This window comes from Leopardus geoffroyi, chromosome A1 (assembly GCF_018350155.1).
Source record: "Leopardus geoffroyi isolate Oge1 chromosome A1, O.geoffroyi_Oge1_pat1.0, whole genome shotgun sequence".
NCBI classification, from domain to species: domain Eukaryota; kingdom Metazoa; phylum Chordata; class Mammalia; order Carnivora; family Felidae; genus Leopardus; species Leopardus geoffroyi.
The window spans coordinates 92,064,589-92,081,039 of NC_059326.1; the positions used below are offsets into that span (position 1 = coordinate 92,064,589).

At 45.9% G+C, this 16,451-nt stretch overlaps 1 protein-coding gene and 1 long non-coding RNA gene across 5 annotated transcripts; one reads left to right on the forward strand and one right to left on the reverse strand.

Moving 5' to 3' along the window:
• Nucleotides 1-410: 410 nt before the first annotated feature.
• LOC123601972 lies at nucleotides 411-15,645 on the reverse strand. 2 transcript variants are annotated; one of them, XR_006714301.1, is made up of 3 exons: nucleotides 15,247-15,645; nucleotides 10,520-10,634; nucleotides 411-718 (listed from the first exon to the last, which is right to left on the reverse strand). It is a non-coding gene; the product is annotated as an uncharacterized LOC123601972 (long non-coding RNA). The 2 variants fall into 2 exon arrangements; XR_006714303.1 differs by lacking the exons at nucleotides 411-718; nucleotides 10,520-10,634 and adding an exon at nucleotides 14,810-14,972.
• LOC123601964 (transmembrane emp24 domain-containing protein 9-like) lies at nucleotides 10,337-12,826 on the forward strand. 3 transcript variants are annotated; one of them, XM_045485970.1, is made up of 5 exons: nucleotides 10,338-10,586; nucleotides 10,951-11,051; nucleotides 11,368-11,493; nucleotides 12,043-12,153; nucleotides 12,333-12,826. In XM_045485970.1, the coding sequence occupies exons 1-5, from the start codon at nucleotides 10,457-10,459 to the stop codon at nucleotides 12,480-12,482; spliced, it is 618 nt and encodes a 205-aa protein (XP_045341926.1). In that variant the 5' UTR covers nucleotides 10,338-10,456; the 3' UTR covers nucleotides 12,483-12,826. The 3 variants fall into 3 exon arrangements, with proteins under 3 accessions (XP_045341936.1, XP_045341926.1, XP_045341916.1); XM_045485960.1 differs by having other exon boundaries at nucleotides 10,340-10,586; nucleotides 12,043-12,189; XM_045485980.1 differs by lacking the exon at nucleotides 11,368-11,493 and having other exon boundaries at nucleotides 10,337-10,586; nucleotides 12,043-12,189.
• Nucleotides 15,646-16,451: the final 806 nt, after the last annotated feature.

A 16,451-nucleotide genomic window follows, 5' to 3' on the forward strand; every position in this document is an offset into this window, starting at 1 on the left:
CTTTTTTTTGTTAATCGCCCTGGCGGCGGGGCAACTACTAGTGTTTATAAAATTTTTACAGATGCTCCAAGGAACGCAGTTTGGTTGAGGTCGCAGTGAATAACGAGCAGATACAGGATTGAAACCGAGGATCCCTGACTTTCCTCGGGATTGCATCCGACACTCTGGGCTTTCTTCTATTTTTAAAAACTGAACTTTAAAAAGTGACACAAACAGTGCACCAACTTATCTTGGAAAAAAAAAATTAAAGTACAAAAACAACAACAACAACAACAACAACAACAACAACAAAAAGCTGAGGTCTCATTTTACCACGTCTTTGCCATCTGAAACCCATCCATTGGTAAATCTGGTCTACCCTGGTCTGTATGGTCCCCGGTATCCCCCCCGCACTCTCATCAGTACCGGACATCATCCACGCGAGTGTTGCTGCCGGAGCACTGCCCTGATGACTTCTCTCAGAAGGTGGTTCGGTGCCCCAGGGGCCCGCTAGTAAAGGAGTATTGGGGGTCTTGGGCCAGGGTCGCCCCGTTTTGGAGGTCTCTGCGCGCAGTGTGAAATGAACAGAGGTCTGAGTCTGCCCTTCGTGTCCTTCCTGGATTTGATCCATAGTCTAGTGTATTGTGGCAGCAGTTTGTGACTGTGTGCCTCGTCAAGGTTTCATAGAAGTTGGAGGTTTTCTCTCTACTTCGGCTTCTCTTTGTTATTTCGTTTGGCCCTGTGGAGGGAAGTTTAATGGCAATCTGTTGACATTTCCCCCTCATTGTAAGTCTTGATCTCCTTTTTCTTAACAGTAACAATATAATGTAATCTTTGCTCATACAGTACCTTATTTTTAAACCATTTCTCTGATGAAAGTGGTTAAGATTTCTTTTCCCCTACTATTTGCTCTTACATTTATTGCTGCAATAAACACTCTTGTTCATTTTCTAAAAGAGCATTACTATAGGACATAGTTTTTTGATGAAGTCACAAAATTGCCCTTTCAAACTTCATGCCAATTACAGTCTCACCAGCAGTGTGTCCTAATGCTTATTTTCCACACTCTGGTCTAATGTTCTCAACCTTTTTCTTTTTTCTTTTTTTTTTTTTTATGTTTATTTATTTTTGAGAGAGAGAGAGATCATGAACAGGAGAGGGGCAGAGAGAGAAAGGGAGAGAGAATCCCAAAGAGGCTCCACAATGTCAGCCTCCAACGCAGGGCTCCAACCCACCAATTTATTAGGTCATGACCTGAGCCCAAATCAAGAATCAGACGCTAAGCTGATTGAGCCAGCCAGGTGCCCCTGGTTGTGTTTTTCTTAATGCTATTATAACTACATGCTATTAGTGTTGATGTAACCATCACACAGAATTAACAAATGATTACAGAATTGATAAACAATAACATTTTATAATAACAGTTTCTAGTAGTTGTAAAATTAAAATTTTTATGTTGAGATAACTATAGATTCACATGCAGTTGCAAGAAACAATGCAGAAAGATCCAGTGTACCAATTACCCAGTTTCCCCCATTGTAATATCTTGCCCAAGTATAATACAATATCACAAACAAGACATTGACATTGATAGTCAAGACACAGAACATTTCCATCACCATAGGGATCCCTCATGTTGTGTGTTAAAGCCCCACTCACTTCCCTATTCTTTCATCCTTTCCTTTTTTTTTTTTTTTTTTTTAATGTTTATTTGTTTTTGAGAGAAGATGTGTGAGAGTGGGGTAGGGGCAGAGAGAGAGAGGGAGACAGAGGATCTGAAGTAGGTTCCTCACTAACAGCAGAGGGCCCTATGTGGGGCTTGAAATCACAAGGCATGAGATCATGACCTGAGCCAAAATCAGGAGTTGGACGCTCAACCAACAGAGCCACCCAGGTGCGCTCCTTGTTTTTTTTGTTTTTTTGTTTTTTTGTTTTTAAATTTTTATTTTTGGGAGAGAGAGAGAGAGTGCGTGGAGGAGTAGAGAGGGAGACAGAGGATCCGAAGCAAGCTTTGCATTGACAGCAGAGAGCCTGATGTGGGGCTCAAACTCAAGAACTGTGAGGTCATGAACTGAGCTGAAGTCAGCCACTTAACCAACTGAACCATCCAGGCACCTCTTTTTCACCGTCTCCTTAACTTCAGACAACTGATCTGTGTTCTTCATTTCTATAATTTTGTCATTTCAAGAATGTATAAATAGAATCATACAGTATATAACCTTTTACGATTGGCTTTTTTCACTTACTTAATTCTCTGGACATTTAAGCAGTTTATTGCTTGTATCAACAATTATAGCAAAAAAAGTAACTACTACATACGATGTGTATACATATAATTTGTTTGATATCAGTCACAGAAAAGGGTGAGAACAGAGCTAGCTGTTAAAAGGAGCAGAGAGTTTTTGGGTGTTACTGAAGGTAAACTGGTATAAATTCAAATTGGAATGTTTTAACTTTTAGGATATTAAATGTAACCCCCATGGTAACCACAAAGAAAATAGCTGTAAAATATACACAGAAGAACGTGGGAAATGAATTTACATGTTTAACTACTAATTTAGAGGAATTTAGGGACCCCTGGGTGGCTCAGTCGGTTAAGCGGCCAACTTCAGCTCAGGCCATGATCTCGCTGTCGGTGGGTTCGAGCCCCGCATCGGGCTTTGTGCTGACAGTTCAGAGCCTCAAGCCTGCTTCAGATTCTGTGTGTCTTGCTCTCCCTTTCCCTCTGCCCCTCCCCTGCTCATGCTCTCAAAAATAAATAAACATTTAAAAAATAAAAGCTTTATAGTTTTATACTTTATATTTAAATCTATATTTTGAGTTCATTTTTTTAATAAAGTGTGAGGTATAAGTCAAGTCTTGTGTGTGTGTGTGTGTGTGTGTGTGTGTGTGTGTGTGTGTGTGTGTGAAAGGATGGCAAATAACTATAGCATCACTTGTTGAAAAGGCTATCTTCAAGGGGTGCCTGTGTGGCTAAGTCCGACTTCGGCTCCGCTCATGATCTCATGGTTTGTGAATTCTAGCCCCTCATCAGGCTCTGCGCTGACAGCTCAGAGCCTGGAGCCTGCTTCAGATTCTGTGTCTCCCTCTCTCTCTGCCCCTACCCAACACATGCTCTGTCTCTGCTCTCAAAAATAAATGACCATTAAAAAAAAATAATAGAAAAGGCTATTTTCAAGAGAATGAGAAGCCAAGCCATAAATTGGGAGAAAATCTCTGTAAAGGATGTATATCAGAAATAATTGCTACCCAAAATATACAAAGAACAGACAAAAAACAACAAAATATACAAAGAACCCTTAAAACTCCACAGTAAGAAATGAATAACCCAATGAAGAAATGAGCAAGAGATCTGAACAAACTGTTCAGCAAAGAAGATCATACATGGCAAAAAAAGCATATGAAAACCTGGTTATGATCATATGTCATTAGGGAAATGCAAATTGAAACAATGAGATACCACCAGGGACCTATTAGAATGATAAAAATCCAAACACTGACAACACCAAATGCTGGCAAGGTTATGGTGCAACAGGGACTCTTATTCATTGCTGGTGAGAATGCAAAATGTTACAGCCACTTTGGATGATAGTTTGATAGTTTCTTATAAGACTAAATATACTCTTACCATGTAATCCAGCAATAGGGCTCCTTGGTATTTACCCAAATAAATTGAAAAGTTATGTCCACACAAAATCTTGCATAAAGATATTTGTAGCAGCTTTATTTATACTTGCCCAAACTTGAAAGCAACCAAGATGTCCTTCAGTAAGTGAGTGTACAAATAAACTGGTACATACAGATAATGGAATATTATTTAGTGCCAAAAAGAAATGGGCTATCAAGCCATGAAAAGACATGGAGAAACCTTACATGCATATTGCTAAGTGAAAGAAGCCAATCCAAAAAACGCTGTTACTGTATGATTCCAACCATGTAACATTCTAGAAAAGGCAAAAGATCAGTGGTTGCCAGGAAGGGAGGAGGAGGGATGAATAGGCAGAGTGCAGAGTATTCTTAGGGCAATGAAACTATTCTATATGACATTATAATGGTAGATACATGTCCAAAACCATAGAATGTAAAACACCAAGATGGACTCCCAATGTAAACTAAGGACTTTGGGTGAAAATAATGTGTCAATGTAGGTTCATTGATTGTAACAAATGTACTACTTTGGTGCAGGATATATTCTAAAAGTTTTTTGGCACAAAAACAGACACATAGACCAATGGAATAGAATAGAAACCCCAGAACTAGACCCACAAACGTATGGCCAACTCATCTTTGACAAAGCAGGAAAGAACATCCAATGGAAAAAAGACAGCCTCTTTAACAAATGGTGCTGGGAGAACTGGACAGCAACATGCCGAAGGTTGAAACTAGACCACTTTCTCACACCATTCACAAAAATAAACTCAAAATGGATAAAGGACCTGAATGTGAGACAGGAAACCATCAAAACCTTAGAGGAGAAAACAGGAAAAGACCTCTCTGACCTCAGCCGTAGCAGTCTCTTACTCGACACATCCCCAAAGGCAAGGGAATTAAAAGCAAAAGTGAATTACTGGGACCATATGAAGATAAAAAGCTTCTGCACAGCAAAGGAAACAACCAACAAAACTAAAAGGCAACCAACGGAATGGGAAAAGATATTTGCAAATGACATATCGGACAAAGGGCTAGTATCCAAAATCTATAAAGAGCTCACCAAACTCCACACCCAAAAAACAAATAACCCAGTGAAGAAATGGGCAGAAAACATGAATAGACACTTTTCTAAAGAAGACATCCGGATGGCCAACAGGCACATGAAAAAATGTTCAGCATCGCTCCTTATCAGGGAAATACAAATCAAAACCACACTCAGATATCACCTCACGCCAGTCAGAGTGGCCAAAATGAACAAATCAGGAGACTATAGATGCTAGAGACGATGTGGAGAAACGGGAACCCTCTTGCACTGTTGGTGGGAATGCAAATTGGTGCAGCCGCTCTGGAAAGCAGTGTGGAGGTTCCTCAGAAAATTAAAAATAGACCTACCCTATGACCCAGCAATAGCACTGCTAGGAATTTATCCAAGGGATACAGGAGTACTGATGCATAGGGGCACTTGTACCCCAATGTTTATAGCAGCACTCTCAACAATAGCCAAATTATGGAAAGAGCCTAAATGTCCATCAATTGATGAATGGATAAAGAAATTGTGGTTTATATACACAATGGAATACTACGTGGCAATGAGAAAAAATGAAATATGGCCTTTTGTAGCAACGTGGATGGAACTGGAGAGTGTGATGCTAAGTGAAATAAGCCATACAGAGAAAGACAGATACCATATGGTTTCACTCTTATGTGGATCCTGAGAAACTTAACAGGAACCCATGGGGGAGGGGGAGGAAAAAAGAAAAAAAAAAAAAAAGAGGTTAGAGTGGGAGAGAGCCAAAGCATAAGAGACTGTTAAAAACTGAGAACAAACTGAGGGTTGATGGGCGGTGGGAGGGAGGGGAGGGTGGGTGATGGGTATTGAGGAGGGCACCTGTTGGGATGAGCACTGGGTGTTGTATGGAAACCAATTTGATAATAAATTTCATATAATAAAAAAAATAAATAAATAAAATAAAAGTTTTTATTTATTTATTTTGAGAGGGGGGAGGGTGGGAGAGAGAGAGAGAGAGAGAGAGAGAGAGAGCGCAAGCAGGGGAGGGTCAGAGAGAGAGAGGGAGAGAGAATCCCGAGAAGGATCCACACTGTCAGCACAGAGCCCAATGCAGGGCTTCATCCCACAAATTGTGGGATCGTGACCTGAGTCAAAATCAAGAGTTGGATGATTAACCAACTGAGCCACACTAGTGCCCCTATAGTTTTGATTTTTTGACTAAGGCATACAATGTCTTGAAATCAGGTAGACTGATTTCTGCCACTTTATTCTTCTTCACGAATGTTTTAGTTATGCTAGTTCCTTTGCCTCTCCATGTAAATTTTAGAATAATCTTGTCTATGTTAAAAAAAAAAAAAAACAACTCCTGGGGCGCCTGGGTGGCTCAGTCAGTTGAGTGTCCGACTTCAGCTCAGGTCATGATCTTGTGGTCTGTGGGTTCGAGCCCCACATCGGGCTCTGTGCTGACAGCACAGAGCCTGGAGCATGCTTCAGATTCTGTCTCCCTCTCTCTCTCTGTCCCTCCCCTGCTCATGCTCTGTCTTTCTCTCTGTCAAAAATAAATTGAAAAAATTAAAATAAAACAAAACTCCTGGTGGGACTTTGACATGAATTGTGTTAAACTTGGGTAATAGTTTGGAAAGAATTGCCATATTTACTATGTTGAGTGTTCTGATCTATGAACACAGTATGTCTCTGCATTTATTTGGTCTTCTTTGACTTTTTCTTCATCAGAATTTTGTAATTTTCAGCAAACAGATTTTATGCGTATTTTGTTAAGATTTCACGTGAGTAATTCATTTTCTATGAACTGACTATAAATCATATTGTTTTTAATTTTGGTTTCCTTATATTTATTGTTAGTATGTAGACATGTGATTGATTTGTACATGTTGCTCTTATGTTATACAAACTTGCTGAATTCATTTATTAGTTCTAGGAAATCTATGGATTTCTTAGACTTTTCTAAATATATAATCATGTCATCTACAAATAGGGACAGTTTTATTTCTTCCTTTCCCATCCGCATGCCTTTTTTTTTCTTAGCCTTCTTACAGTTACTAGATCTTCTGATACAATGTTAAATAAGAGTGGTGAGAGGGATACCTGGGTGGCTCAGTCGGTTAAGAATCTGACTCTTGATTTCGGCTCAGGTCATGATCTCACAGTTCGTGGGATCAAGCCCCACATCAGGCTCTGAGCTGACAATATGGAGCCTACTTGGGATTCTCTCTGTCCCTCTCCCCTCTCTCAAAATACATAAAATTTTAAAAAGTTTTTTTTTATTATGAATTATATCAAATCTACCAGTGTTTGAGTGGAAAATTAAGTCTTTATGTAGTTTTATATGCTGTAATATGTCTTCAAATAAATCTCTCCTATTAAAAAAAAACCCATCAAATTCTGAGGTCTTGGGTGAACCACAGATGGGGCGAGTAGATGTAGCACCCCAGTGTCTTCTTTTAATCTTGCAAATGGCACCCAGGTTCAGTGGTCTTGGCAGCAATTGTGGAACGAGCTTTTTGTCAAGTGGGAGGATCGCAGACTGGTGGGTTCATTGCTCTTATGTTCCTAGCCTCGTCATCGATCAGAAATAGGTTGTTCTATTTTTAACAAAACACTTTTACTCCTTGGGCAGTCATATTCCCCCTTCTTAATATCTGGATTCTGGGCTTTGAAATCTCACTGGTGCACTATCTCCTTACATGTATTTTGATGCAAGCATTTTCCACTTTTTACTCTTTGGGGGATTTCTGTGAGTAGTCTGATCAATGGACCACTTCCACGCAAGACTGGTTACTCATAGTGGGGTGTGGGGGCTGCCACTGGTCCATCCATGTTTGTTACAGGTCTGCAATGATTTAAGTACAGAAATTGAGTTTTTAGAACCTTTTATAGAAGTTTAACATTGATGTGATATCCAAGCACATGATTAGTTTCATTTTTAATTGTATTTTATAAGAGTATTGGCTTGTGAGGGATTGCAAATTTTATTGGAAACAGAACAAAGCCAATACTTTACTCCAGGTGGTGGTAGTGCTGGTTCAGAGAACAATCAGGACCAAGGACAGCACCCCTGTCTCCCAAACCTGAGTCCTCCCTTTTCTGCCTTTGCCCCCAGCTGTAGCTACATTCCCTGGTAGACGACTAGTTCCCAAATCAACAGATGCTTTTCAGCTCTTGTTTATTTGGCCTTTATAAAACGTGACTGTTATTAATATCTGAATCTGTCATTTTTGTTTAATAGTCATTCCAAATGAGGAAGTAAGAAACACTCTCCTAGGATTGTCAACGAGCCACACCATTAAAATGAGGGGACAATTCCAGTAACTAAAATATATTATCAGTCTTAAAACACTGTATTGTAATTGCTCCTTTTCTTTCAGTGGGCTCTTAGATGGCAGATGACAGGTCTAATTCATTTTCATGTCCAACACGTGTCATAACACCTGGACCAGAGTTCGTGTCAGCAAATGCCTGCCACTTATCAACTGGGTGATCTTGGGCAAGTTTTTACTCAACTTTGCAGCTGTTTCCCTCTCTAGCTATTAAACTGGAATAGCATTAGAGTCTGCCTAACAATTTTTAAAAGATTAGTTCACTTAGTGAACTTAAAAAGTGATTACAGGGACACCAGGGTGGCTTAGTCAGTTGAGCGTCCGACTTCGGCTCAGGTCATGATCTCACGGTTCGTGAAATTTGAACCCCACATCGGGCTCACTGTTGTAAGCCTGTCAGTGCAGAGCCTGTTTCTGATCCTCTGTCCCCTTTCTCTGCCCCTCCCCCCCTTGTGCTCTCTCAAAAATAAATAAAACATAAAAGGAATCAATTAAAAAAAAAAAGTGATTACAATAGTGCCGGGCATTAAAGAACAAAAAAGATGATCATCAGGGTGCCTGGCTAGCTCCAGTTGGGAGAGCATGTGACTTTTGATCTCAGGGTTGTGAGTTCTAGCCCCATGTTGGGTGTAGACATTACTTAAATAAATAAAATCTTATTTAAAGGGGCACCTAGATGGCTCAGTTGGTTAAGTGTCTGACTTAATTTTCTGCTCAGGTCACGATCTCACAGTCATGAGATCAAGCCCCATGTTGGGCTCTATGCTGGGTGTGAAGCCTGCTTAAGATTCTCTGTCTCTCTTTCTCCCTCCCCTGCTCAAACGTGCTCTCTCTCTCTCTCAAAACAACTTATTTTAAAAAAAAATTTCTTTTGGGGTGCCTGGGTAGCTCAGTCAGTTGAGTGTCAGACTTTGGCTCAGGTCATGATCTCATGGTTCATGGGTTCCAGCCCCGTGTCGGGCTCTGTACTGACAGCTCAGGGCCTGGAGCCTGCTTTGAATTCTGTGCCTCCCTCTCTCTCTCTGCTCCTCCCCTGCTCACACTCTGTCTCTCTCTCAAAAATAAATAAAGATTAAAAAAATTTTTTAAATTTCTTTTAATGTCTATTTACTTTCAAGAGAGAGAGAGAGCGAGCGAGCTGAAGAGAGGCAGAAAGAGAGGGAGACAAAGAATCTGAAGCAGGCTCCAGACTCTGAGCTGACAGCACAGAGCATGATGCGGCGCTTGAACTCATGAACCACGAGACCATGACCTGAGCCGAAGTCAAACACTTAACCTATTGAGACACCCAGGTGCCCCTCTCAAAAAAAAAACTTATTAAAAAAAATCATCATCATCATCACCACCACCACCACCACCACAGGTTGCAGAATAAACTAATGAGCATCTCTTAGCACCACAGGCACTAGGTGGTGGAAGACTTCATCCCACTACCTGGGTTGAACTACATCTTTCTACTGACATGTTTGGGTCTACACTATTCTCACAGGGCATTGTGGGCTTTGGAATTCTCTAGATTTGTTTTTTCTCCGCTCCCATTTTGTCATGTTGGCTCCACTCTCCCACCCCTTTCGGTTGTGTACTGCTATCATTTTCCAGTGGCTTTCCTGCTATCTTCTCTCCCCTCCAGGCTCACCCACAACCTCTTCCTGGTTCCTAGTGCAGACGGAAGTACACTGGATGAAGGGCTCCCGTGTTATGTGGGCCTGGCACCTCCTGTGCCCTTAGATTAGGCCCAATTACCTTCACCCTCAAAGTTCCTGTAACTTTTCTTCCCCTAGTTCCTTAACTGGCCTACTGGCTGCTAGGCAATCCTAGGCCCCCCCTGCCTAAATTGTTCTTGTCTTTCGCTGCTCAGGGAGATCTTAATCATCCTTCAAGGCTTGAGTCAAATCTACCGCTTCCACGAAAGCCGCGACATTTCCCTCTCCCCTTCCTGAATTGCTGCTTCAGCCTCTAAACCCCACAGGGCTTCTCTTCTCATTCCATGTCACCATGTCACCCCCTCTCCCCTAATCAATCCTAAACTCTTCTAGGTGGAAGCCCAGGTCATAAACGTCCCGTTATCCCCATCCTTTCAGCACACATCTGGGGTGGCTGAGCCGCATGTTGCAGAGGGCCCCTGAAGCTGTTACCCCAATCGGCAAGATGGGCTACCCGCAGCTACGCCTCCCCGGGTTTCTGCGTGGATTAAGAGATGCCCGGTGGCGGAAAGCGCTCCAGAGCGTTCCTCCAGGTTGTTGGGGGGGGGGGGGTCTCGCTTGGCCCCTCAGCAGCGTGGGTCGGCGGGAACGCGCCGGGGGCGGGGCCACGCGAGGGCTCCCGGGAGTTGTAGTCCGTGCGCGAGTTTGCAGTCTCCGCAGGCTCCGCGCGGAGACTGGAGGACTCGCCTGGGAAGGTGGCGGGGGCCTGCGGGGCGCGAGGAGCTGGGCCCCGGGCTGGCCCCGGGCGGGGATGGGGCACAGCGCGGGCAACCGGTATGGCCCTGCCGCTGCTGCTGGGGCAGCTGCTGGCGCTGATGGGCCCCGGGGACGCGTTCTACCTCGAGGTCCGCGAGCTGGAGGAGAAGTGCTTCATCCAGGAGATCCCCGATGGTACCGTGGTCATAGGTGCGCGTCTCGGCCAGTCCTGGCCCTGCCCTCCCTCCACCTAGAGTCCTGATAGGGGAGGGAAATGGGTGGCACCAGCTCAGGTCCATATCTTCCCTCCTCTGCCGGGGGTAGGGCTCAGAGGGATGGGTGGACAGTAGTCTGGCCAAGGCATCCTTTCTCTTGCCTGTGCCGGGGATGGGGGCCCTAGGAGGCTAGTCTGAACCAGACTGGAATGATGGCAGAGAAGTGGGGCCGGAGAAGGGAGGAGAGGCCGAGGGCCGTGGTCGGTCTCCTCAGACTCAAGATCTTCTGTTCCTCCCCTGACCACTGGGACTCCATCATGGGTATGGATGGGATTGCACCTCCGTTGCCTCTCCATTAGGTAACTACAAGACGGAGCTATACGACCCTGCTATGGAAAAGTACCAGCCCTCCCCCCAGTGGATCAATTTATTCGTGTTTGTGAAGGACCCAGAGAACAAGGTGAGGCAGGCCTTTACTCCTTGCAGCCTTCCACCGGGCCCCCAGAGTCAATGTGTAGCCTTCTCTAGTCCTTCATTTCTCACAGAAGGATCTGTCTTCTCACAGGCAGAATAGCTTAAGGAGGGCCATGCTCTTTGCAAACTGCACTCTGTATTGGCAATGCTGGGATCTGAGAATTTCTGGCCAAACTGATGTCCTTTCTTTCACACTGTCCCCTCTGGCCTGTGGGGGTGTAGACCTGGGATACCCCTACAATTCTCCTGGAAGCAGGTGTATGGCTAACATCTCTGTGCTCACCGGAGGCTGCTTCCTCTAGAACCTTCTGGCCCGTCAGTACGGCCCTCAGGGCAGCTTCACCTTCACCTCCCAGTCTCCAGGAGAGCACCAGATCTGCCTCCACCTTGAGTCTATCCGGTTCGCCCTCTTCTATGATGGCAAGCTGGTGAGTGTGGCAGGTGGGAGGTCCATGGTCCCCAGGGGCTCAATTTCTCTGCCTCTAGAGTGAGAAGGGTGCAGTGGGTGGTGCCTGTTGAGTAGGGCTGGGACTTTACATGAAGTAAGCACATGGGGAGCAGATCTTGAGGATAAAAGGAGACCTTGGGAGGGTGTTACCGTGACTTAAAATCCTCCCTCGGCTCCCTGCCCCATCCCTAGGATACAGACTGAGTTTCACCATGTGAAATTCAGAGCTGTTCTGCTGATTGCTTCAGGCCTCTCCATTGTCATCTCCCAATACAGGACTTTTAGTAAACTGCCTCAGAGTCTTACCTCTGTTTCCTTTGCACATGTTGTCCCTATCCTTGGTGTTTTGAATATACAACTCCACACAAGCCGAGTCCCGATCTGGTGTTTGGACGCCCACAGCAAGGCCAGTCAACAAGTTGGTGTGTGAGGAACAGTGTCAGGCCCAGGCTGGGATGCAGAAGCTAGATTTCCAGCAGGTCCATGGAGCTAAGCTCCCTGACTCCCACCCTTGGTTCCCCCGTTCCAGGCCATTCACTTGGATATGCAGTTGGGTGAACGCACCAACGATTACACGGAGTTTGCAGCCAAGGACAAGCTGACCCAGCTGCATCTGCGTGTCCAGCAGCTTGTGGAGCAGGTGGAGTTGATCCAGAAGGAGCAGGAATACCAGAGGGTGAGGGGCTGGGTTGGGCTGGCACAGTTGGGACGGGGGATGTGTCACCTCCTGGGAAGGGAAGCTTCCCGCTCTTCCCCCAGAGTGGGTGGGGGTGCAATTCAGTTCCGGACGTGTATCTACTCCCTTCTCCCCTCCCACAGTGGCGAGAGGAGCGCTTCCGGCAGACCAGCGAGAGCACCAACCAGCGGGTGCTGTGGTGGTCCATTCTGCAGACCTTCATCCTCGTGGCCACAGGTGTCTGGCAGATGCAGCACCTCAAGAGTTTCTTTAAAGCCAAGAAGCTGGTGTAGGTGGGCCCCAGAAACCCAGCCCCAACTCATTCCCCTTCTGTTCACTGATGGGAAGTGGCCTGGCTTGGTCTATTTCCTGGTTCCCAACCCCCCAACCCTGCAGGGCTTCCTTGCTTACTGGCAGGGGGACAGAGGACTTCTTTGAACTGGTTTCTCAGCCAGCACTTGGGAAAGGATGGGTTTCCCACTAAACGCTTGGTCGGGGAGCTGAAGGATTCTGTGTGGCTGTGTGCTGCTGAGGAGGGTGATGGTGCCCCCATCCCCAGGCTAAACCAGACGGATGAACTATCCCAAGATGGAGAATTAAGAGTGAATTATAAACTGCAGACTCTCTGACCTAAGCATTTATTGCCTCCTACTCTGCAATTCATTCCGGTGTTTTGTTTCTAACCAGATATTGACAGGTGTGTGAGGCCCCACATGTACTGGTGGGGGCTGATCCCAAAATGGATGGGGTGAAGGAAGCTTGTACTCCAAAAGCCTTAGCAACTTGTGGAGTCCTTTCCAGAAAAGTCCAATTTGGGTCCATCTTATGGGTAACCTGAGTGCTTGTGCGGATCCTCTGTCTCTTTCTGGGGTTGGGTCAAGTTCATGTGCTATTCTAGCCACTTGGACTGCTGGGTTCTTCCAGGAGGTCAGGTGGGCACCTCTGTCTTCCTACTATTTTCTGCCAATCTGTGTCTCTCTTTGTGATGTCACTGGTTGATTTTTTTCAGGAGATTCTTTTTCTCTTTTCTTTCCTTCTTCCCCCTCCTTCCCTCCTTCCTTTCTCTCTTTGTTCCTTTTTCTTTCTTCCTCTTTCTTCCCTCCTTACTTCCTCTTTCCCTCCCTCTCTCTTCCTTCCTTTCTTTTTCTTAAACAAGATTGGAAGTAATTGTTTCCATTATGTTCAGCATTCCTGTGACTCAGCCTTCACATGCGCACACAAGTATAGATAACCAGGCATCTATGTACCCACTGCATCTGCCTGATCTAGCCCACGTTTTACCAAGCCCTCTGCTGGTTGCTCTGTTGGAATATAGTCAGCGCTCATATGAATCCGATGTTTTCTGTCATAAGGAAGCTCACTCATCAAGAAAATCAAGTCCAAATCATCAAGGCCAAGGGAGACTCCCCATTAGGAGGGGGAAGTTGTGACAAACCCTGCTCTTGGCCCCTGGGACAGACACAACCTCCCCTAAGATACTCTTGAGGGACACTGCAAGCCTTGGAGATGTTGCTCATTTGTGGGTGTGGTCATGACTGGCCTCTGGAAAGTATGAATGGACTGAACTGAAGGCTGAGGGAAACCACTAGAGAGTAACCAGAGTATGTGATCATAGGGTCCATTACCCTTACTTGAAGCTGGTGCATATGTGTGTGTGTGGGGGGGGAGGGGGGGATGCTCTGCTGTCTGCCACAGGAGAAGCAGAGTGATCCAGAAAGGCACACTCTTGCACACGGAGCCTCTGGTCTGACACCAAATGAGGCAGGGCTTGAACAACAGCTAAGGGTGATGCATGCTTCTGAGGAGAAGGCTGTGCACTAAGATTGACATGATTGGAACTCTAGCCTAGTCTAGATGGTCAGGAAATGCTGCTTTTTAGAATTGCATTCATGATTAGGAGTTAGCTGGAAGAAGTGTGTTCTGGCCAGAGGGAACAGCACCTACAGAAGCCCTAAGGCAAAAAAGAATATGGCAATTTGGGGAAACTGAAAGGAGGCCACTATATCATAATCCTGACTCTAAGAGAGACCACAGGACAGATATGGTGTTCGCTGGGGGTATGGGAGGTGAAAGTGAACCTGCCTTCAGCCATACTGCCCCACCAACATGACCTAGAGAGAAGGGGCTTCAGCGAGTGTTACAAGGAGGATGGGGCTGGAAGGAAACAGGGCTTAAGGCTCTCACTGCCTCCAAAGTTAGCAAACAGAGCCTTAGGCACTCCACAACACTAAAAGGAAGGTCCAGAGATGCTCAGCAGCAGTTGCCGAAAACTTATCTGACAGGGTGCCTGGGTGGCTCAGGTGATTGAGCAGAGGATTCTTGATTTCTGCTCAGATCATAATCCCAGGGTCATGGGATCGAGCCCTGCCACAGGCTCCACGTTGAACATGGAGCCTGCTTAAGATTCTCTCTGTGCTCCTCTCCCCCTCTCTTGCAGGGACACACTCTCTCTCTTAAAAAAAAAAAAAAAAAAAAAAAAGCTTATCTAGCAAGGGAGAAGAGTCTGAGAAGCGGCTGAGATGTGACTGCTTCTGGGAAGGGCTTTCCTTCATTCAGAGCTCCTGCTCTTTCAACTCTTTTGGGGTGACTCCATTGTTAAATGAAAGGGGACAACTAAAGATTTGTTTTCCTTTGTTTTAATATCCTTATCTGGCGAAACTAACAGTTGCTTCTTCGTTTTGGAAAGCACTCTGTCCTGTGAAACCTTAAAGTCTGGATGCCACAGCGTTAGAGTTGACAAAATTCTTTGACTGCCAGCACCACAATTAAGGCACCAACCACACCTGTAAGATAGGTGAGTTTCCATTTCACAGACCAGGAAACCGGCTCAGGGAAGCTCAGTGACTTGGCAGAGTCACGCAGCAGTCGGTAAGAGGTTAGCACTGCAGCAGCCCAAGCTTGGCCTAGAGCGCAAAGCCGGGCGCGATCTTCTCACAACACCCAACTGTCTTCAGCAGTTCAGCAGATGCGGCAACTGGGAGGGGAAGTACCAGCACCTGCCTGGTCTGGCGCCTAAGCGCAGGGCGGAGGGCTCCGCGGGCTTTGGGATCGTCTCACCTTGTCCTCTGGGTCCTTCACCTCCACGAACATGCCGAGCCCGGGGGTGGCCGGCTGGTACTCCTCCGCTGCTTGTCATACAGATGCGTCCGGTAGTTTCCTGGAGGTCAGATGAGCGCGAGGTGGCATGGAGTCGGCCCACGCCAGGACGCGGCGAGACCGGCTGCTCCCGGCTCTGGAAGAGCTGACTCTCCCCACCCCAAGGTCTTGTTCCAAACTCTCCCCCTCCGCCCGCACCTATAATTATGGTCTCGTCTGGAATCTCTTCAATAAAGCTCTTTGTGGTCTCCCCGATATGGAAGTCAAGCCCGCCTTCACTGGGCGCAAAACACCCTTCCCACTCGCACTTGGCATCCACCCTACTCTAGTCTCGGCAGACGCAGCAGGCGGCGCGTGGTAACCTTGACGCCGCCGCGGGACATGCCGGGATAGCGAGTTCGACCAGCTGGACTACAAGTCCCGAGATGCCCCGCGGCCTCTGCCGGGCATTACCAGAATAGGGAGCTGCTACTGCCTGGAGTCGAATTGGCGCTCCTGAATTGAAACCTTTGCGTGTATCTTCTTGGTGATTCGGCAAGTGGTAGCGATTCTCAGCTTTTTACAGATGCTGCAAGTATCTGCAGTATGTTTGTGGTCGCAGTGAATCATGAGCTCATACAGGATTGAAACCGAGGATCCCTGACTTTCCTCGGCATTGCAAGAGTGCACGAATTTATCTTTGAAAAAAAAAAAAAAATTTAAAAAGAGGGGGGCACCTGGGTGGTTCAGTCCTTTAAGCGTCCGACTCTTGATCTCGGCTCAGGTCATGATCTCACGGTTTGTGGATTTGAGCCCCATGTCAGGCTTTACGCTGACAGCGCAGAGCCTGCTTGGGATTCCCTCTCTCCCTCGCCTGCTTGTTCTCTCTCTGTCTCTCTCTCAAAATAAATAAACCTAAAACAAAACAAAACAAACAAAGTCTGGGAGACTCTCTTTACCATTTCCTTGCGTCCCAAACCCATCCACTCCTAAATCTCATCTACTCTGGTCTGTATGGCTCCAGGAACCAGCCCCCCCTTCCCAACCAGGTAAAGGAGTATTAATGGGGGTCTTGGGGCAGAGTCACCCCGTTTTGGAGAGTTCTGTGCTCAGTGTGAGATCAGCAGAGGTCTGAATACCCTGGTTTTACTGTCCTTCCTGGATTTTATACAAATTCTACCGTATTT

What these genes read in the sequence shown, in the direction of transcription:
- LOC123601964 (XM_045485960.1), top strand. Translation starts at nt 10,457, where the DNA reads ATGGCCCTGCCGCTGCTGCTGGGGCAGCTGCTGGCGCTGATGGGCCCC. An exon ending in TGAAGGACCCAGAGAACAAG is followed by an intron (nt 11,052 to 11,367) that starts GTGAGGCAGGCC and finishes TGCTTCCTCTAG; the next exon opens with AACCTTCTGGCCCGTCAGTA. An exon ending in TCTTCTATGATGGCAAGCTG is followed by an intron (nt 11,494 to 12,042) that starts GTGAGTGTGGCA and finishes CCCCCGTTCCAG; the next exon opens with GCCATTCACTTGGATATGCA.